The 23,628-nt window shown below is 40.3% G+C and overlaps 1 protein-coding gene across 1 annotated transcript in view; it reads right to left on the bottom strand.

The window, feature by feature from the left end:
- LOC105920697 (leucine-rich repeat-containing G-protein coupled receptor 6) overlaps window positions 1-23,628 on the bottom strand; it is a 58,152-nt gene that overhangs the window by 16,550 nt on the left and 17,974 nt on the right. The window contains exons 2-4 of the mRNA XM_012856319.3: window positions 15,384-15,455; window positions 6,117-6,188; window positions 3,852-3,923 (exon numbers count right to left, since the gene is read on the bottom strand). Of these exons, the coding sequence (XP_012711773.2) occupies window positions 3,852-3,923; window positions 6,117-6,188; window positions 15,384-15,455 (216 nt within the window). The remainder of the gene's footprint in view (window positions 1-3,851; window positions 3,924-6,116; window positions 6,189-15,383; window positions 15,456-23,628) is intronic.

Raw genomic sequence — 23,628 nt, 5'->3', positions numbered from 1 at the left:
GAACTTTGAACTTTTCTCCCCATAAAGATTTTCCATCGGTGGCAGCAACTGTGCAGATGCTTAAAGCAAATGCACATACCCATGCGGCATACAAGTGTGTGTGTGTATATATATATATATATATATATATATACAAACACTTTCAAATTCTTTTGTCATGATCAAAGGGCTGTTAAAAACTTTTTCCTTACATATTTCTTCCGTTTTAGCTTTTTTTTGCTACACTTCAACGCTTCAAATCATCGCATACATTTTGAAATCACACAAAGGGAACCTTAGTGAACACTAAATCTTTTCCAAACTAACATGGCTCTGAAAGAAAATGTAATTGCCACTTAAACATAATTAGGGGTTTTGCCACACTTGGCACCAACAACTTCCATCAACCATTTTCAGTTGTTAGCAATCAGTCTTTCTTAAATCTTTTCACATTTTCTCGCACATATCTTTACAACATTGTTTTAATTCAGCAACATTTGAGAGTCACAACGGCTTGGATGACCTGCTTAAGTCCATGCCACAACCTCTCAATCACATTTAAGTCCTAACTTTGATGAGGTCACTCCATAGATCCATTGTCTATAACTTAGACACTATAACTGCTTATCCTTACAGGGTCGTGGGGAGCCTGGTGCCTATCTCCACCAGTCATTGGGCTAAAGCCAAGCTATTGTCCAGTCTGTCACAGGGGACCACTGAGACATACATGACAAATGGCAGAACACACTCGATTTAAGAGAAACCAGTTAACCTGATCAATAGGCTTTAAGGCTTTTGGAAGATGCCAAAGTGCCCAGAGAGAACTCCGAACTCTTTGCAAAAAGACCCCAGGACCTTCTTGCTGCAAGTCAACAGTGCTAACCACTGTGTCATTGAATAGCTCTACGAGGCCACTCCAAAACCTTGAGATAATCACAAGACGGACCTTATCTGTAGTGATTCCTGTCTGTTCCTGGCTGAGACGCTGTTGTGTGCGGTCCCATGACGTCTTCTCCTGCTCCCTGTGCTGCACCAGCAATCAGAGCTGAGTGGTTACACCTGCGGCAGCTCTAATTACTGAGCTGTTGCACCTGGGAGGAGAACTATATATTCCTGGCTTTCACAGTGTGTTACTGCCGGATTCTTGAAAGCCATCGTGTGAGTAGACCATCCAGCATTCATTGTATTGAGCTCTTGATACTGACCTGTCTCGTTCCTGTTTTGCTCCTGCCTGCCTTGCCCCTGTTGGGTACTCCTGTTGGCTTCTGATCTCTGGACACTGACCTCCTGCCTTGGCTATCGACCAAGCCTGTCTGCCTCTGCCCCTGTCTGGATTATACAACCTACTGAGTACCACCCAAGCCTGAACCTCGTACCTGTCTCCTCTCTCTACCCCCACTTAGATACCTCTGCACGGTGTGTGTGCCTGAACTGACAACGACTTCCCCACTAGCTCTTGCCCTGCCTACCGATAACAAGATTCGGTTCAGTCACCAAGTGATCCGGACCTTTCAGATGGAGCCGTCAGGATCAATCCCTAGAGCCAATCCCCAGGTTAGTGGTGTATATTCAGTATGCCGTCACCCTTGCAGAGTTATTCCTGGCCACTAACCTTATTCTGCTCTCTACGGAGATCCTGATACACGTTCCAGTCATTTCCAGTTCGAGCTACACGAGTTTACTAAAAATAAACTCTTATAAACATTTGCCTCTTGTGTTGGTGGAATTATTGGGTATCCAGATTCTGAGGGTGCATTACATTATCCTGCAATGTTTTGAGGAAGAGAACTGAATTCATGGTTTCATCAACTATAGGAGTAGGCAGGTCTCGAAGAAGCAAAACAGTCTAGGATCATTACACCATCACCATAATGTTTCCCTTTAGGTATCATGTTTTGTCCCCTGAAATTTTGCGTCATTTTATACTCAGTGAAATGGGATGCACACTTTATAAAAAGTTCCACGTTTGTCTTGTTAGTCTAGACACCAATAAGACAAAAGTTACTTTTTCAAGTAGGGGGCCAGCTTTTTGTTCCCTAAAAATTATATTGGTTAGAAATATGCATTTTTTTTACTCTCCTAATGATCATCCACGTACATACTACTTAAGTGGGAATTTGTTTGTCCTTGAAGAAAATCACAGAATGAAAGCTACAGAAGGCTCTTCAACTTTCTGGTCTATTCACTGGGGGAAAATAATAAGCGTTCCTTTGGGTAGACTATTCAGGTCTCCACAAGGTCCAGACAGAATGGGGAACGTTCCTCTGAATCCAATAAAGCAGACTATTTCCTGCCCATCACATCAAAGTCTAACGGACAGCTATAGGGATGAGGAACAGAAAGAGAAGAAAAAAGATCTGTTAAAATACCCCAGAGATCTGGGAACTTGCTTGTGCTGGTTCAATTCTCCAGATGGCTAAACTTTTATGCAATAAGGAAGCTGGAGGACCACATTTTTATAGCAAGTGTGTTGAGTCAAATCTCTAAAAAAACAGGCTTCTCCATATTTACGGCCACTTGTGAAGTTCATCAGTGGTGTTTATGCTTCTCAACCGGCGGGTTGAGGCCCGAAACACTTGTGTCAGCTTGTGCCGCCGCTGAACTAAACAACACCCCATCTGTTCCAAACGGTGAGAGAAAAGTTTCGAATCACTTCCTGCACTTAAGGGGATCTTGGTGGAGATTAAGCGATGATTTACAGAGGATATACCCTTCTTTATATGTTTATACCAATGTAAGAGCCATGTGCTGACTCATTTGCCATCTCTCCATCTTTTCAACTGATGTGCCTTATACCAATGCGAGGCGCCGACAAGTTTTATTTTCCAAAGCCTTTCCAGTAATCTTACTCTTCGGAACTTATCATTACCATAATGACAAGGTGCGTCTCTCTTCATTGGCTTTGTGTGTATATTTGAGTGCGGGTTTTTTTCTCGCTACATGAGGTGATCTCCATCCCAAAGACAAGGGAAAGAAGACCTCACACATTCAGAACCTGAAGACAGACAGGCATCAAGGTGACAGACAACTGTTTAGTCAGACATACAGTGATTGGGGCAAGGGCCGCAACAGGTGGAACATCTCCTTATATGTGCTGTACAGTACATATAGATGTGTGTCTGTGTGTGAGTGTGCAGGATTTGTGGCGATTTCAGGAGCACAGGTCCAGTTTACAGCAAACAGAAAAATGTTGTAGGTGGTAGAGGCGTTTCATTTTTCTTTCATACCCATCCCCTCCTGCGTTTCTTTCAAGCAATTTGTGAGTCTCTCTGATTAAAAGGAGAAATGCAAGGAACTGTTCATTTGGAAAGCAGAGAAGTGGAACTATGTATTTTTGTTTTGGGGGGGGGGAGGCTGAGAGGAACAAGGCAGGGCTGAGGAATTGCAGAAGTGGAGGTCCAAATGTGTGCGTCTAAACATGCACACTGACATTCATACGCTGACCCCACAGATTAGACAATTAAGCCACCAAACATGCTCATTAGCCGCGGGGATGGCTGCGTGGGTGGTGGGGGAAGAACGGAGAAGTATGAGGAGGAAGAGAGAAGGAATTGATGGAAAACGGAGCTGTTTCACAGCTCATTGGAGATGCTCTCGCTGGCCTGTAGTGTCTGCTGTTTCCCTCATGGCTTCCAGATGCTACCATGACACAGTCAGAGCTGTTGCTCCAACCGTCAGGCTCTTTCATTGAAAGCAGGACTGTTGCAGCCAACACACGGGGTACGGTCTGCAATTTGTCAACGGTGCTCTATACCTTGACTGTGGTTAGAGCTGAGATGTGTAGGTGGCCAGTGGTCTTTTATTCCCTAATGGATGAGGTGGAGCAGCATGATTAAAATGCGTGTGCAATGAGTGTAAGAGGGGAAACTCACAAGGACAGGAGGTTGGGGAGGTCCCATGGAGCATCATCAGGAAGTCTCTCCAGCTGGTTGTTTTGTAGCATCCTAAAAAGACAAAAACAACTGAATCATCCGCAGGCGTCTGGTCGGTACAATTGATTTGTTCGCTCACATCAAGCAGAACAAATAATTCTATAGTGATGGAAATCTGAACACAGGAGCTAACGGGCCTGAGTAAGCTTGAAGAGAAGCAGAAGATCAAGAAGGGAAGAGGAAAAAAAGAACAAGAACCTCTTTGGGTGGGCTGGTGATGTCATCCTCAAAAGAATGGCGCAAAAAATGAGGGGGGAAGTGGGCAGGAAACAATAGCCTTCTCTCTTCCTTCATTCTTCATTTTCTCAACTTCTCTTTCACCGTCACTTTCTACAAAGCTTTTTTATTATCAGTGTCTTCCTCAATGTTGTGCGACCACGATAGCACTGTAGCTGCCATTTATTTTCAAAACAGGAGATAAAAACACTGAATTGAAAAAGCTGAGATTGGATGATAGCATCTGTGAACAGCAATTTTAGTGTCTCAGCTGGATTTGTTGGAATTAGGTCTGGGCTTTGGCTAGGCAGTTCTACCACATGAAAATGCTTTGATTTAAACTGCGCTGTGGTAGCTCTGACTAAAATGTTAGGGTCGTCCACGAGAACGTGCTATAGAAACTATCCTCAATTTGTGAGTGAGCAAGTGAATAAAAATAATGAAAAACAGGGATTAAAAAAATAAAACATAACATGGTTTTCAGAATAGGTTTTCACTACTTGAGTATCACCAGACAAGAACACCTCATTGTGTTATCTTTTCTGCCATTATTTTATAAAGGCTAGATTAATTGAGTGCAGGGCTAATTGTTGATTCTCCGATCTAAGCTGTGGATCTCCGCAGCTCCTCCTGAGTTGCCATGGGCTTCTTGGCTGCTTCTCTGGTTCTTGCCCTGTTTGCCCATCCTGTCAGTTGTGCGGGATGGTCATGTGTTTGCTTGTATGTAGCTGTGCATACTTTTTCCATTTTTGACTTCAACAGTGTTCAGTGAGATTTTTTAAGTTTATGATATCACTTTTTTAAACTAACCTTGCTTTAAACGTTGCTCTTCACGATGCAGTTTATTTACTAATGTTCTCTAACAAACCTCTAAGGCCTTCACAGAACAGCTAGATATATAAAGGTTAAATGACATGCTCTGTTCATATATTAAGTAACTTCTGATTGCAGTTCTTTATTTACATTTAGAAATCATAGTAAATTATATTATAATTTATTAATAATAATTTATTAATTACAATGCTTGACACACATTTTTAGATTTTTAAAGGTTTCTTCTATTGCATTAAATCCCAATGAAAGACTCTGAAGTCTATGTTAATATAAAAATATTTGAAAACTTTCAAGAGAAAATTAAAAATTTTGCAAGGCACTGAAAACAAAATCCAGTAAGGACTCTGTTTGCTTTATGTAAGGTATATGGCCTACGTAAAGTTCTTCCGAAGTTGGTTTTATTGTTGTAGTGTGAATGAAAACCTTCAGACATGTATTCATTTAAATTTTATTGGTATTGGTTGAATTTATGGCTGGTAGAGTTGTTATATCTCAGTGCATTTCAAAAACCATGATTATTTTCCATATTTCCTCAGATAAACTGCAGTGTGCTAGGTAAGTTTATATTTTGTGGCATCAGTCCCCAAATTCTTCTGAGCCAAAACCAAAGACGGGCTATTTGCCAGTGCTTATGAAAACCCCCTTAAAACCTTAAAAAGTTCACAAGAAATGTGGCCACAACTCATTAGATGCCACATGTCCAAAGGTACTGTGTGTTTTATTGCTGATCTGCTCTTTTTTGCGATTTTATAGTTTTGCGGTCTCTCTAGCAGTTGGTGGCCATGCATCATGGGATGAGAGCTGGGGTGTTAAAAAACAGCTTTAAATAGGGTTCTGAAGCAATTCTTTGACACTTGTTGCATTCTCAGTGAGGAGTGTGACTTAGAGGTCCCTTTACCACACCTCTGAAGGTGCACACTGTAAGTATGCCCATAAATTAGGTCTTGAAACTTAAACTTATTTAAGACTTGAAGGGAGATAAAGGCAGAACATGTCTCTTCCAATCCATAAACTTTAACTGCGTTTAATGATGCGTGGCCAGTGCATTTTATTTCAGACAGGAGGACAGCTTTTCAGAACAATCCAAGAACATTCAGCACTGGATAAAGTTTAAGGCATTTGAGAGCAGGGCTGAGACACGGGGTGGTTACTTACAGAACTCGGAGGTTGTGAAGACCCTGGAGAGCAATGCCTGAGATATACCTCAGCTGATTGCCGGAGATACGCCTGAAAGAGAAACACACCTTTCAAAAAAGAGAATTTTAAAGTAAAAAAAAAAAAAATCTAGTACAACTACCCAACAAAAAAACAAACAAAAAAAGTCCCAGATGAACAGTTTTGTCATTTATTTTCCTCAATGATTTTGAACGAGTCTCCTCCAGCATGACATCATTCCATAGTTACAGCTTTGGGGTTATGCTTGGGGCAGTATGCAAATAACCATATTTGATTCGCTTCAGTGTGGTTACTGTTGGCCCAAAATGCACCCTGAAACCTTAACCAGTCCTGGGAGCTCCGGCGAATGAGTAAAAAAAAAAAGAGATCGGGTCAACAAGTGCATTGCGAGAAATCGTATGCGTCGTCTGTGTCTAAGGACATATGCGGTGTTTGTGCTCGCAAACACGTGTGCGGCGCGAATACGTGTGCCTATTCTCATGTCCTTGAGGTGAAATTGGGCCCATTCTGAGGAGCCTTGAGGACAGCACGGCAGAGAAACCACACACATTCACACAAGCAATCCAATCAGTTTGTTTATCAAACCCAGCACCTAATGGTCATTTGCGAGTGTGTGTATGAGATGTCCAAATAAATAACATTCAGTCCAACAGAGTTAATTCCCAAGGTCACAAGCTGGAAATGCAGTTTAAACACAGATTTGGTTCTTCACAGCCCAAGACCACCCACTTCTGTTAAACACACGCACACATACGCTAAAGGTTAGTCATTGGCACCCTCCTCTGAATCAGACCAATTCTCTACAGGTGCAGCTTTATGCTAAGCAGCTTTTTCCTCTGTCGAAGCTGCACCATGAATATAAATGTAGTGAAATAATAGTATTAAGCTTTGTCTGCCTTTCCAAGATGCTATCATCCATTCAGTAATGAACAATAACTCAGAGAAAACTTCCTTTGACATCTGATGTTGACGTCAGCGCCACATATTAGCATTACTGTGCAGTGGCGAACCGCAACACTCCAACCACGTCTGCCAACTTTTAAACTCGGCTCAGAGTACGTCTCTCCCAAAGCTCGAATTGATCAAAATGAGGATGCACATCATTGTACTAGAACACGGAGTTGAGTGAACAAATTATTTTCAATTTCATAAGGGTGTCGCTTAGTCATGCATCTCAACTCACAGTCAAGCACAGATTAAATGTCGCCCACAGAGTCTCAGAGCAGATGGCAAAGACATTAGAGTTAGCTGATCTGTGTCACCTTAAGGTCTCTTGAATCTATTAAATCAAGATAAGGTAGTTCCGCTTTGTACTTTCATCTGATTTATATTTATAACGGAGGTTTTTACTATCTCTCAAAGAACAAAATTTATCTGACTTTGGGAATGTTTTAGGTTCTGTCGCTGTACCAGATTGCCATTTGGGACAATTAAAAAAGTTGCATTTGTAAAGGGAACTGTTCAAAGTTTTTAAAAAAAGAAGAACAAATCTACACCAGTATCTCAACTTGGCTGTTTCTAGAATGTCTTCTGTTGACTCTTGGTCTTGGTTTGTTGCTGAGAATGGTGCTTGACAAGTTCGCCCGGGCCCCTCTTTTGTCCCAAGTGAAAGTTTATTTAGGTGCCATTTGCTACAATCCAGGGAAACTTTGGTTATCTAATCATGACTAGGATAACATTCGATGAGGTTTGGAAGATAGTTCAGAACTCGTTTTGACAAACTCCTGGAGACAGTTGACCTTAGGACTTTAGGTGGGGATGCAAGACATGCAATGTGCTCTGGGATGGAGATTGGGCAGCATCACTCTTTTTTCATGTTTTTGTTTTTCTTCTGGACCTAATGGATTGTTTACAGCTGCAAGTACACTCGCAGTACGTACGCCTGCGAGACACTGCTGTTTTCTTTGTTTGTTTTTGTTGTCTTTGCTGATGTATATAGCAACATCTCTGAAGACTGTTGGCCGCGCTAGCAGTCCTGGCAGCTAACATCCAGTTGACCAAGTGAAACCTGTATGCCAGTGTTGTGGCAGATATCTAAGTTAAGACTCAAAGCATTAATTGAAGTAAAAGGAGCCACCACCACTCTCAGGCAATTACCAGGGAGCCTGTGGGTGTAGGCTCCCAGAGAAACACTGCTGACCAAACAAGTCCCACTGATCTCTTAGGCAAGACCGCCTTCTGCCTGGGCATAAAGAGATAAAGCTATGTTTGATCTGATTCAACTAAAGAAAGACTCCACTTCATTGATTTCTTGAGAAAATAGAAAGACAATTGTGTTTCAATACCTGTAGATGCTACGACACTGACTGTTTCTTGTCCACAAGCAAATGTTAATAGCATAGGCACCTGATGAAATATAACAGATTGCACCAAACTATTTTGCGATGCGTTCTATCACATTTTTAGTTTTCAATAGAAAGGTTCGTATTTATGTCATTGTGGTCAGTGTATAGAACCCAGTTATACTCAAAGAACTACACCATAGTATCCAAATCAATACTCTGGAATTACTGTTCTGCCAAGTCCCCCCCCCCTCCCTCCTGCTTTTTGTAGACTTATTTTTCAAAAAGACAATATGTGTCAAAAGTGAAGATGGATATTTAGCAACAACAACAACATCCCCAGAACACTGGAAGTTGCCAAGGAACAACTCTTTCCATGATATCACGGAGTGCATTTTATGTGTGTAAAGATTGCACTTTTGAGCGAATGTTCCACACTTGGCCTCCTGTTCATGCCACATCAATCTCATCTTAATGAAAGGCGCCTTGCTCTTGTCAAACCAGAGCTCCGACTGTTTTTGCTTTTAATGTGATTTGGGGATTGTTAGAATTGTTCTTGGCCCTTGCTCTGCATTGATAAAAAAAAATGAAACAAATAATCCACCTCAGCATAACTCAACTCTGTTGAAATGATTCATGGGTAAAATAACAAGGACAATGTTGTTGAAATGTACGGGGGAGAGAAAAAACGGGAGTAGTTTGACTTTTTATGAAGGTGAGACCACCCTGCTATCAGTGCTAATCAGCAAGGACTTTACTGAAGCATACCAACTACTGATTATCCTATGTATCGCCATGTCTTATTGCCTCGGAATAATAAACAAGCTGACAGATTAAAGAGTTAGAGAACAAGGATGAAGAACAACATCACATTTCTGGATCCGATCTAGTGATAGAGGCAAAGCAGAGCCTTGGCGGGTGATAAGAGCTGATGATGAAATTAGAGAGAGTGAACAGGACAGATGGTTTCGCACATGGTGTCGTTTGTTCAGAGATGCTCTTTTGCGATCGATATAAGACGTGTTCTGACCATGGAAATCTTACTGGTGTTTGAGCCCTCAGTCCACCCTCAAGGTCAACCACTTAACCTGCCATTAACCTCAAAAATCGTGGGAGGAAAACATACGCCGCAGGAGTGTGTTTTGTGCGAGAGGCTGTGTGTTTCTCAGATTCAGAGACATACAAATGGCAACGTTTGGCAGCTTTAAAATGAGAATTTCCAATCGACCTCCATAGTCCCAGCTGTGGGCTGCACCTGGAGCATCAACAAAGCCAATATCATAACCTCTCAAACCCCGACCGCGTCATATTCCTGGCATATCAGCAGACAATCTTATCACACAGAAGAAGAAAAGCAGGGTAGCTCTGACCTCCTCTCACCACCTCATTCCTTTTATATTTCAACAGCTTTGCAGAAAGCATGATTGCTGGAGCAGTTTGACAAGGCTGGATAAACTTTTAAGAGTTTTGGTGCTAGTAAAAGCGAGGTTAGCCTTTATAACTTTATCTCAGTTTCAAGTCCAAACATGAAGCTGTCCTGTGTTTTATACAGATTTATTTAAAATGACAATTTTGTTAAATTGTATTTGAGAAGAAGCGTGTTATTAATCCCAAAGGGAAATTAAAGTTTTATGTTTTCGAAGTAAAAACAGCTGTTGTATCCACTCTTTTGACCAATGTGCGTCACATATTTGCATGACATATGTCTGTTGGATATTCAGTGAGTGCAGCCCAGAAAGTAGGTCGTGCTGTCGCCTTCGCCTTGAGTTTCAAGTGCATGACAACCCGGGGAGAGGTAATCATTATCAGCACACACAGCATATTTCCATAATATTGCTTCGGATTAACAGATGTTGTTAATGAACCATTGTGGTTGTATTTGAATGGGATTTGTATAAGAAAAGTAGCAGCGGTTACTATTTGAATCACATTTTGTTTGTGAGGGGTTTGACATTCAGTCAGTTTTTTTTTTAAATATCCAAAAACATGTGCTGTAGCCGGGATTTGCTGGTGCTCATAGTAATAAATGAGTAGGAAGGGGGATGCAGGAGTGTTATTTACCCCAATACCAAAAAAAAAAAAAATTAAATAAAGCACAAAGCAGATAGTGTGATGTAGATATCAAACAGTCTCTTTTCAAATCTAAAATTACCAGACACAGGTGATTGATGGCTACAGATAATGATGACTGTGAGAGAGTTGACTAAACCAGGTGATTATGTGCAGAGCTAAACACAGAATAAAGAGTGAAATGTGATCCGTGGAGGTATAATGTGTGCAGGCTTTGATAAAGACGATGGGCTGGAACCACTGTCGCCTTCTAAAGTGGTTTACAGGAAGAGCTTCTTAGGGGGCAGTCTCATCGCAACCATCCCCCTTCTGGCTCCAAGTCTCAATTTGACAAGAAACAGATCTTTGCATCTTTGATGTTAGAGCAGGACAACCGAAAAGAGGGGGATGTCTTTGAAATGTCAGGTAGATAACTAACCGGTCTATGAGTCTTTATCGCAATGTGGGCATCTCAACCCTCTTATTAAACCACCGACCTGCCTCTCAGTTTCCTCTGTTCATGTCATGTATCGCTGAGTGTTGCGTGCAGCTCTGAGTGTAAATTAGGTGCAATTCACTGATCAAAGCATTAAATGAAGGCTTAAAAAAAGGCAATGAAGTTCAACAGAGTAGAACTAAAAAAAAGGGGGAGATTAGAGGGAGTGAAAGGGTTTGAGGGATGACAACTACACAAACAGTTTAATAGCAGTGTTAATACGATGGTGAATCAAAGGCAGGTTTATCCCGGTGAGAAATGCTACTTGCTTTGTGTGTAAATTAAATCACATTTTTCTTGGTTAGTAAGGATTAGCTGTCTGCATATTGATGCCATAGAGGTGAGAACTGGGCAAAAAGATTTACAAGCTGTACTGTTCATGGACACTCTGCAACTCTTTAGCATTTGACTTATACTTCTCCATTAGAGGCAAATAGGCTGAGAGTCATTGCCATAAGCCGACTTGTCTTGATTGCCTTGCTTGGTTTGTAAGAATGTGGGAAGAGCAAAAAAAAAAAAAAAAAGAATATATCAAAGGCAGCGATTTCTTAGCTTGCAATAGCCTGCAGTGAAATGAATACAGGGGGCTAAAGAATTAATTGGAAGGGAAGGAAACAGGGTGAGGGTGGGTGGTGGTGGTGGGGTGGGGGTTGGTGTGGAGTGGAGTGGAGGCAGCGAGGTACGGCCCAACATCAAACAGTTTACCACTATACCAGTCACAACATGCCGGGCCCTTGTCTCTCCTTCTGCTACGAGCCTGTGCGCGAGTCCCCACATCAAAAGCTGCTTCTTTCAAAACCAGCCTTGCTTAGACCATTAGTTTGTTTTGCTAAGCGCTATAAGTTGTTTTAATTATATTCTGCTTATAATCGTCTCCTTTAACCCATCTTTCTAAACTGTCTAGACAGAGGTAGACGTAAGAGAATGCTATACTTTTCCCTGCCTTGAAACTCCGTTATCATCATCTTCATCATCTCAGCACATTTCCAGAAATGGTCAGGCAACAAGCCTTGGCTTTAGGGTTGGAAACATCCTCCTTGGAAGAAGTACAAAGTAGCAGAATGTCTCCCATAAAGTGTAAGAATTTCAGAGCAATAGAGACGTAGCAAGATCAATTGGGTTGTAAAACATTTTAGAAGACTGTCTCTGGACAAATGCTGCAGGTGTTGCTAAATCCAAGAATGCATCCATTTATTTCTCGAGGTGCCGGCAAATGTCAGCCTCGACGTTCAACATCACCTCTTCCAGTGTGGATGCTATTATCACACCAACATCAATATCTGTTCTCTAAAGTTTTTAGAATGTCAGATGTTCAGAATTGCAATTTGAGACGTTGTCATAAATCAAGGTCTTGGATTCAACATTCAGACCATATAGGACAGAAAAAAAAAGAGAGACTGGACATAAAAGACAGTTGGACCATGACTCAAAGTGAACCGAGCGGTTGCTCAGCTGATCTATTTTTCATCATCGTCATCTTCATCGTCATCATCAACTCATTCTTCACAGACTGCAGCTGCAAGAATTAGTAAAGAAAACAGCGGACTGTTCAAACACCCAAAGCCCAGGCATGCATGCACGCACACACGCACACAAACTGCAGGATTGAAGGGAAAAAAAAAATATTATGAGAAGAGTGAAATGTTCACATTCACAGCCTAAGGGAAAATTTGCAAGTTGTTTTTTTTTTTTTTTTTAAACAGGGACTAACTTTAGATCTGCTGGCTAGTCTGAGCAAACATTGGCAATGCTAATGGAGTCTGTGCTCAAACGTTTTATGAATTTTGTTGCTGATTTGTACAACTTTCTTTCCTAAAAATGACAAGCCAAACTGCATTTTATTTCGTACAGAGATGGCTCAGAATGTTTTATTTTTTTAATGTCAAAAAGACATATTTGTTTGCATATGATATTTAAAACATTGTTGTGATACCTGTATGGGCATTTTCAAAATTCATGACCAGAACACAACAGATCTGTTGATGTGGAGGAAATCATAGGGAGGGCAAGCAACCGTTTTAATAAGTTTTAATCTTCTGTCCTTTGCTAAATGACAAATTAGTAATATTAAGCCCAGTGATCGGACAGAAAAAAGAACTGACCGTCAAAATCCAAAATATTAATAAAAAATAAATAAGCCTTAGGGTGTTTTTTACACCGGAGGGGTTCAGTTCTTTTAAAACAATATCTGGTTCATTTCCCCAGCTTGGTGAAGTTCATTTGTGTACATGTGAATAAAACAATTCCAAAGCACTAGGGTGTGCACCAAAACAACATTGGGTTGCAAACAACTCCAGAGCTGTTGTTTTATGGTGTGAATGTGGTCCAACCTCAATCTGAAACAGCTACCAGGTGTCTGTGGCAATCCAGAGAAAACAAACCAATAAACAAACGACTCGCTTCTTTTTCATAAAACAACTGAATGTTCTCACACGGTTCGTGGTGACTGGACTTTTGTTTGTGTGAACATAAACTGAACTACCGTATAAAGTCATGTTACTCATCGAAGTCATCCACTGATTCTGACAAAGGGAAACGAACTATAGATGCGAAAATGCTTTTAGCCTTCATTAGAAAACCACAGTAAACAACCGAGCTTTCAATTCTGATTTAAAGGAGCCATCTGTTTCTGCACATCTCTGGTGTTCAGGGAGTTATTTCTAGGGCTGAGGAGCATAGACACTTGGGTGGACTTTAAGAAAATATGTATTTTATGACACGAGTGCTTCAGTGGTGTGAAATGTGACAAGAATCCCACAAATAGTGTAGTAAAGGCCAAGATCATTCAGTGTCCTATAGATAAATAGGAAGATTTATAAATCGTCTGATGTGATATCAACCGCTTTCCCGGTGTTGGCCGAGATTTTAGCAGCAGCATCTTGAGTGAGCTGTCTGGTTGATTGAGACCTGCATCAACATTAATTGGAGCTACTGAAAACAAAAGCTTGCAATAGTCTCTCATGTTCTGTATCAACAGGAAACATATTGTAGCAACATTTAAAGATAGTAGTAAACTAATTAAGTACTTTTTGCTAGATAAATATAGGCCTGAGTCCATAACACCACCTAGTTTTTTTTTTTTTTTTTTGAATGCTGTGTGATTTAAGAGTGTAGTTGAGTGCTGATTTTTAAATTTGTATTTTTCGGACAAAAAACATTAACTCTTGTCTTTTTGGATTAAGCTGGAGAAAACCCTGGTCTATCAAATTATTTATATTTTGGACAGTTTCGCTCAGTGAATATAAGGGATTTTGGTCATGTGGTGGCAAGACATAGACTGTCTATCATCAGCATAGGTATGGTGAAAGATGTTTTAATACTTTAGAATCCAGGGGTGTCCAACTCCAGTCCGTGTCTGGTGTCTTGCAAGTTTTAGATGTGTCCTTGTTCCAACACAGCTGATTAAAATCAAAAATTGCCTCCTTAACATGTCTACAAGTTTTCCAGATAACTTGTAACCCAATAATAACCCAATAATTTGGATTTGGAATGTTGACTCAGGGTGACATATAAAACAAGTAGGACACCAGCCCTTGATGCCCAACTTTGAACACTACTGCTATAATTTAAGCAGTAAGAGCATGTAGAAAATAAAGTGTGATCCAAAAACGGAGCCTTGAGGAACCCCACTTGTGATCTTTGCTCAGATTTATAACTGCCTCATCTACCAAGTGAGATTTGAAGCATTTTAGCACAGTGGCGGAAAGTCCAACCCAGTTCTAGGCTAAAAATCAGTATGTCATGATCAACTCTGTCAAAAGTTATAGGAGTTGTTTTTATTTTGTGATGACATTTAAAAAGAAGATTGTTGTGAAATGGAAATTTATCATTTTATTTTTACTCATCGGGCAGAAGAAACAGTTAACAAAATGATATTCAAGAAAGTCTCTTTGATCCTTAAAGATTCCGGACCCACCTAGAATGGACAAAGTGCTCATAAGTGTGTTTTGGTTCACAAATGATTCATAATTCCTTACATGCATCCTTATTTTACCTTTGAAAGCTGCTTATACTGAATGGGCTGCAAGTTATAATGTGTCTACTTTGGCAAAGATTAAATCTACAAGTGTATTGCTCCTGCTGCGCTCTCTGACGGGAAAAATAGGCCAAGGCAGAAGACGAAAGGAGCACCTTGGATGGTGAGACCTACCCTATAAATATTCCGAGGACTAAATTCCCTCTCTGAGTGACTATCTAGTTCCCTTTTGTTCCTCTTTTCTACAGCCATCCCAGAATCTACTAGCGCATTGCTGCAGGCGCTTTCTTAGTGGGGGAGATCAGAGGCAGGCCAGAACCATCAACCCCATCTCCAAGGTCTGTTCATTTCAACTGCTCAGGAAATGGCTGTTTCTTGTCATGTGTAAATTCTGACAGTGGGGGTTCATAAACTAAGTGTGAGCTGAATGATTTTGTACTCACAGTTCTGATAACAGGTGCAGTCGATGGAAGGCTCTGGGCTGAATCTCGCTGATGTTGTTCATGCTCAGATCCCTGGAGGCACAAAATGGAAAAGCATCAATGCATACCTTAGATTATTTGTCTAATGTTAAAAGAATACAAATGTTAAAAATTTGCTTTCACTTGGCAATCAGTCATCTGAAGTAGGAGCAGGATGGGGAGAGGTTGGAGGGTTAGTTAGAAAGGTTGGAGGACAAAAGGGTGAAGAGGGAGATGTAGAAGAGAATTTTCCCCAATGAATCACTGTTGGGCAGCTGTAATTTCCTCCTCATCCTGTGGACTTTTTCTCTTTTCCAGATGTTTCACTCTACTCTCTCACATCTGACCCCCTTAGGCTCCCCTTATATCTACTTCTCTCTTTCCCTCAGATTTCTCCTCCTTTTCCCCCTCAGGTTTCTCGGGAGACCACCACCCTCCCTCTTTTTTTTCATTGCTCTAACAGACAGTCCCCTTCTATGGTTTACTGATGCGAAAATGAGTGTTGTGTAGTGAGTGTTGATGCAGCTGCATTATGGTGACTTTAGAAGGGGAACCTATATAAATCGCCCAAGTTATGTAACGCAGTATCTTTGATAAACGCGATGAAAGCAAGGAGTTGCCTCACCACCTCTTTACTTCCGTGGCCCTTTGGGGTCTCGCTTGAGTCTTCGGGAGTTGGTCTCGTATGTGTGTGTGTGCCTGCATATGTCCATGACACTAAACATTGCTCATAAAGCCAGACCACCAGGCTAGTAAGTGTAAACTGTGCTCTCGGAAGCCCTTCGCAGTGGCGAGTTTTGACACACTCGCTGTTTGTTGAATCAACCACACAGACAGGGAGGCTAAATAGATCTGCCTTGAGATGTGATCTACATCTAACTTCAAGGCAGTCCTGTACAAATCATTTGAAAGCAATAGAATGCGTTAAACTTTTGGGCATTTGATTTATCAGCCATAGGAATCTAACATTTAACTAAATTAATAAACATAATTTACTAATCCCTTTAAGATCAATAACGTTTTTTGATTTGAATAAACATGAACCATTTAGGGGTCCATAAATCTCACAAATTTTGATGAGCATCCAGTCCTTAAAGGTGCAGTAGCAATATTTCACCACTAGGTGAGAATTGTGCACTGTCTATAGACTAAAACAAGATGTGCATCAAGCCACGCCTCTCTCCACCTCCACTCCGGCTCCAACCCAGCACTCATTTGCCTTTCCATTCACACTCGACATCCGTATGGTCATGTTTGCAAAGGATAAATTCACAGCAAAACTGCATCACCCTTTGGAGGAACATGTCTAGTGAAGAAGTAAGTAACTCCTAACAATGCTGTTAGCAAGAGAACGTCTTGATCCACCATCTTGTGCTACACAACACTGCTCTTGCAGTGGTATTTTATGGGCAGTGACGAGTTCACATGCACGCGCGGCCGACCCGGCTATGTGTGACATCAAACCATAGTCAATCTCAAAAGATACCTTTAGTTCTTCACAAAACTTTTATTTTTTTTTAAATAATAAAATTTTACTTGTTGCTCCTTTAATGTTTCTTTCTACTGTGAAATTTTGGGAGGTCAGTTAATTGTGTACAATTTTTATTACATCTGCTCACATTTATTACTTACTTATGAAGATAAAATATTGGTAAGCTAGTTTTGTTGCGTGAAAATGTTGCTGCTACAAACACTCTTGGCTCTGACTGCAGAGAGTTCAGGGTGTTTGTCAAGAATGCTTTCGAGTCAGACTGAAGAGGTACATTTCCTATCCTTAAATACATTTAGCTGACGTTAACAACTTGCTTTAAGTTTTGTAGTTTTTGTACCAAATTCTTTGTCTAATACGGTACCTACAAATACAGGCCCCACCCACTGAAATTTCAAATCAAACAAAGCTAAGCACAAATTTATGTTATGGAGCACAATAATGTGCATTGGCAGCAGGTGTTGTCATGTAGGACTAGGAGAACACAACAAGTAGAGGATGGAAACACTTAACACGTAACATAAATAATTAATTTACAAAAACATCCAATAGCAATTTGGAAAATGTTTGTGAAGGAACAGAATATTTATTTGACAAGTTTGTGTGACCCAAGCTCTCTATAAGTGTCCTATGACTCCAGGCACCTTGAATTATTGTTGCTGCATCAGATATCAGCTGAACTGTTGGTGTCTCTTGTGGTGACAAATTAACTATTGAGCAAATTCAGCACATGAAAACCATGTCTTGCATAATGAAAAGTTGATATAAAGCATACAATGTATTTCACAAGAGATTATTTACTGGTGTTATAATTTCAAGCTATTCTTTACAAAAAAAATTAAATGCCCTGGAAAGGATGGATTTTAAACAAACAAGTTCTTAATCCCCTTTGAAGTGGATGGAAAATATCTTAATATACCAAACCCATAAATCCTTGAAATTAGAACAAGTGACACCAGATAAATGTCAAAGATTAGAAACTCATAATGTAGTGAGAAGATAAACCTATTTAAAAGTCTGGCTCTTGGGTTCTGGTCATATATAGGTGCTGGTCATAATTAGAATATCATGAAAAAGTTGATTTTTTTTTTCCCTCAGTAATTCAAAAAGTTAAACTTGTATATTATTTTGGTCATTACAAACACTGATATATTTCAAGTGGGTTTTTTTTTTCCTTTAATGTTGATGATTATACCTGACAACTAATGAAAATCTCAAATTCAGTATCTCAGAAAATTTGAATATTGTGAAAAGGTCCAATATTGATGACATCTGGTGCCACACTTTAATCAGCTAATTAACTCAGCTAATTAAAGCATCTGCAAAGGCCTTTAAATTCTCTCTCAGTCTAGTTCTGTAGGCTACACAATCATGGGGTTTTGAAGCGTGTGCTGTCATCAGAGATCTAAACAGTTTTCTAAAACCCTTAAGCTTGTGAATGCTTATTAACCTTCTTAAAAATGTTTAAAGATCTCATTTCTTTTTCAAGCATGTTTTAAGGAATAATTAAAAACAAGCTATCTCCACAGGAGTTAAAGATTGCCTCCAAATTCTAATATCAAGGTGCAAAAATATCTAGTGAGTAATAATTAACTTTGGACCAAGAAACTGCACCATATTTTATGATATTGTAAGTTGTGCCTCAGCAAAAAACTACCCTGAAGATTTCCAGGATTTTATGTAAATGATGTCAATTATAATTGCTAGAGTCTAGACACTAATTTAAATTCAGCTCCATCCATAGTCCCATAAATTCTACTTTTTCTGGTCCAGGCTGAAGGAAAACATCCCCACAGCATAGTGATGCCACCACCATGCTTCACCACAGGGATGGTGATATACAGTTTAAGTTTTCCACTACACTTTAATGTACCATACCAACATTGTTTATAAAATGCTTTAATACAGCTTAGGCAATGTGCTGAACATAGCTGCAAGCTAGAAACATAAATTAAAATAACAAAAATATATCAATAACGCATAGGAAGAATAAAAGATTAAACACAATGAAACCAATTAACACAGACAAGGTCAAACTAAATCTTTCTGATATTGAAAGCCAAAGTATAAAAGTAGATTTTTAAGAAAAGCTTTAAAAGTAGGCAGTAAAGGAGCCTTTGTAATGTGCAGGAATAGGTTATTCCACAAAGGATGTGGCACCACCTGTCAATCAATCTTGGAGTTTCGTTAGTAACAAACCAATCAGCGATCAGAATTTGTCACAAAGTAAAATGTCCCTTAGCTGCAGAGGCTGCAAAACACTTAATCCCTGACAAACTTGCCGGCACACACAGCACATGACCACTGTGTGTAGCACTGCATGTTTGAGAGGATAGCTGTTTTAGTTCAGAATAAATTACTTGTAAACTTGAACATTTACACGGCAGTTGAAGCTTATGAGAACAATATTACATACCTCTGTGCCCAGGCCGCTGCATTTAGGAAAAACAGTGGGAGTTGGGAAGCCACTTCAGTTTTGCCAGTTATTGCGAAAGAAACAAGCCACAGCTCTATTACCTCTACCTTGTAAACAATATAGATTAAGTCCAAAGTCTCTGATAATAAGCAGACCTGGCAACACGGCTGTAAGCCTGTAACACAGTGCTGATTGTTCTGGAAGTCCTTTTTCTCCTCTATCATCACTCTTTAACTCATGACTTTTTGGCTTACTTTTTGTTGTAAGATCAATACTATTATTTAATGTGCACTATTTTTGAATTGAAAGACATAAATAAAAATGTATTATATCGTTGCTTTGTAGAAACAAGTTTTTTTTCTATTTTATACATGCTGGCTCTCATTTTTTACATGCATTGTGCCATAGGGTAGCCTGCCAGTATTTTGTAGGAAGTGTTCGAAAAAAACAAAGGGTACCACTGAGCCATGTAGTGACCCAAAAGTCCTGCTCCAAGTCCAGTCTCCTTCCATCACATACAGTGTTGGTGACAAACCCAGAAAGCTCAGTTACACCATTAATTAAAGGGTTAGGGTCACAATGCGGCACAATGCTACAGAAAAAAAAAACTTTGGATACCAGTATCTCTGTTTTTGAGCAATAGGAGCTGACTGCTATAACAAGAAAAAGAAAGGTAAGAACAAAACAGTTATTAACAATGATTTTTTTTTTTTTTGTGAAGCCATGACTGCTACTGCTTAGAGAAGTCTGCATTGTATTGAGAGCCAAGACAGTGACATAAACAGCGGGTTAATATCTTGTTGTGAACGTTATAGCACTTACAGTTAGTGAAGCTCAATAAAACGGATGCTAACTGGTCGTAAACCATTTCTAAACTCAGCATGAACAGGTTAGGGGGGATGTGCTCTGTTTTTGGAGTACCAGTTAAAAGACACGCAACAGTGTTTTGAGCCATCTGTAGATGAGAGAGCAATGCCTTCACTGAAAAGCCATCCCCCACTTCTAGGCAGACAGTTATGACAATCATCAGCATATAAATCTTCTGAGTATAGAACCTAGAAGCAAAAAATATAATGAAAAAAGCAGGGGCTCTAAAATACCACCTTGTGGGACCCCACACAATAAAGGAGCACCGAATGATTCAGTGTCTGAAATGTGGACACAGAAAGCTCGATTGCTCAAATAGTTTCTAAACTGATCAAGAGCTGTGTACTGAATGCCCACTAAATAATTTTGTTTTGATATTAAGATATTGTGGTCGACAGTGTACAAGGCAGCAGTTAGGTCAAGCAGAACCTAGACAGTACAGTTATCTTAATCCCATGCTAAAAGATATCATTGATGACACTGAATAATGCTGATTTAGTACTATGGCAAGCTTTTAAACCTGATTAAAAGGTTTCCAGAAAGCAGGCCATACAAATTTATTTTGGGTCTCATCTGTCCAGAGAACCTTCTTCCAACATGCTTGCCATCTCCCCATGCATGAGTAAACACAACTTCCTATATATTGCTTTCAATGGCTGTATTCTTCCCACTCTCCCATAAAGACCTAATTTGTGGAGTACATTACTCTTGAACAATGGTGTGTGGGATCTTAATTTTTGTTTTATCTGCAAATACTTTCTGTCGGTCTATTACATTAATTCCCAATAAATACTGTATATTAAAGTTTGTGGCTGTAACAAAGCCCAAGGGTTATGGCTAGTGAAGCTAAGGCACTGTACACGATGTTACCCTTTTAGCGATGCAAACTTTTCATCTTCAGAAAATGAAAAAAAAGTGTACAACTAGTGTAACAAATTTAATTCTGAAGTGATAACAATGTTTCCAAGCAGTAACAGGCAATTTGTGAACACAATAGAAACTGCCTGACATCATGTAACACACCAAAAAATGTGTGTGGCCTCAGGAACAATACACATACACACCTTAATCCTGTTCATTGTATGTGTGCTAATAATCTATTTGGTAAAATATTTATTGGAACATTCTGGAGGGATAATTAAAGCCTTGCTACACAGACGGACCCACACACTAACCTCTATTGAGGCATGTGCAGCCTGTTTCAAGGGATGTGTCCCCAGATGGAGACAACTCTACATTATCTGGGCCTGATTAGGGAAGCCATAAACAAACGTTGTGTGAAGTCCGTAACTGCGGCCGCTCTCAGACAGAATAAGCATGCAGCGTTGAAGTGAAAGAAAGAGGGAGAGAGGAAAGGTTTAAAAATAAAGACACAGGCTGGTGAGTCACAGGGAAAGGTTGAATGCAGCTTAGCTTGGCTGTGTGCTCCAGCGAGCTCATTGGGAAGCTCGAGAGAGACGTTTCTGCTGTGCAGGCCAAGGCCTCCGCTGACAACTTGACGTATCGTTGGAAGGCACTGTGCTATGGCTTGTTTTTAAAATCAAATAACAGCTGTGGCTTTTTTAAACCATGATAATTATGATTGATGACTACCACATGTGCATTGTGTCGGCTGGCGCTGGGACGTGCAGATATTTTCAGCGCAAACAAACTGCCGCAAAAATAAATGAGAGAAAGGGCACTTAAAGGTTTTGCAAGCTGCACGGTGTATTGGAGTTTCACGGTGAAAATGTTGAGCTTCTATATCCTTTATTTTATGGACATTACCACTGCGTGACTTTTGTGTGTGAGAGAGGGATACAGAGTTTCGGTAATTTGTGTCTGCTTCTGCCATATGATATTTTTTCCATTTATAGGTGGCTGCGGTGTGTGCGGTAAGATGGCTGTCGCTCATTTTCACACCCTTATTGTTTCCCAGTGGGCCTGCAGATGTGGAGGCTACAGTCCCTAGTCACCCATTCACCACATCACACAGCCGACGCTGCTGAAGCGTAGAAATAGAGTGCTGTGTGTAGGGTTGACAGAATGGAAGTACACGTGGTTTACGCTCTTAATTTTTTATGAGTGAATTCAGCAGGGAATTGTTTTGCCCTATCTCAGCCATCACACTGTCAAGAAAGTGATCTGATGTTGCTTGTTAAAGAACACATCTCTCAACAAGCAGAGCCTCACAAGACAGGACCACTGCTTAGATTTCCCTCTTCTGTTGAAGGATAAGGTAAATACTCCTGCACAGGGCTTGGATTAGGGAAGCAGACTGCTGCTTATCACTATACATATTCTCAAATGCGACTCTTAACAGTTCCTATTGTTCATTCTGCAGAATGATTAGCAATAAAATCATTGGGTCTCAGGAAAACATTGTCAAACATCAGAGAAACCATGTCCGACGTAAGACCATAGATAGAAAATAATTGAATCTTGGGAAACTAACCAGGGCAGCATCAGACAAAATGCCACCAGCACAATGGAGTCAGCCCAAATATGCCACAGCGAAAACAATCTCATATAAAATAGACATCAGAGCAAACGAACATAGAAACAATGGCAACAGACCAAAAGGACTCAGATCAAATACCATCAGAATAAGCAGACTCGGACTCGCCTCAGAGGAAGCAGCATCATACCAGCCAGCCGTAGACAAAATGGCATCTCGTCAAATGGTCTAATCTTCAACAGTCTCAGAGAAAATGACAACTGACATGTAACGACAGACAAAACTGTTTGCCATCAGCTCAAATGGCCTTTAACGAGACTGCTAAGACCCAAGGCCTCAGACCAAACCAACCAAGATTCAATTCCTTTAGACCAAACAGCTACATCCCAATGGGCCTAAGACAAAACAGAATCCATGCATACAACCTCAGACCAAATACTGTCAGATCAAATGGGCTCGTAAAGAACTAGCTACTGGTGTCCGTTCCGCAGCCACCTTCAGGCCTTCAAAGACATTGCAGTGAATTCTGTGATAGTGTACTTCAAGATGTAGCTTTAATAGAGTAAGTTAAGAAGTTGCTCTAGCCCCGAACCTGGATAATACCACTGCAACTACGTTTCTGCAGATGTTAAAGTACGCACATAGAAGCAGCAGTACCCTCTGAGGTTACAATGTGACAGGATACTATCAAATACCTGTTAAGGCCTGTGGGTGGCAGCATATGGTTTCTCATTAGTCTAACATATAAGATTGTTTGGTATGATGTCATAAAATATACGCTGTGAAACAAGCTCCCAATAACAATTTCCCTCGTTCTGTGAGAGGAATTACAATTTTTGTGTGTTTAAGCCCAGTAGCACGTAAGGAATTATGACCAATGTGGGAGCCGTTTAATGAGAAACGAAAGACCTGGACATTTTTCCATTTATTTTCTACCATTGCTTTGAGATTTGCAGATACACAGCATGTTTTGACAGATCGTTTAGTCTTTCCCCCCCAAACTGCATACACTTTTGCA

Source organism: Fundulus heteroclitus, chromosome 1 (assembly GCF_011125445.2).
Source record: "Fundulus heteroclitus isolate FHET01 chromosome 1, MU-UCD_Fhet_4.1, whole genome shotgun sequence".
In the NCBI taxonomy this organism is placed as follows: Eukaryota; Metazoa; Chordata; class Actinopteri; order Cyprinodontiformes; family Fundulidae; genus Fundulus; species Fundulus heteroclitus.
The sequence above is the reverse complement of the archived record's forward strand: the minus strand, read 5'-3'. Positions and strand labels throughout refer to the sequence as shown.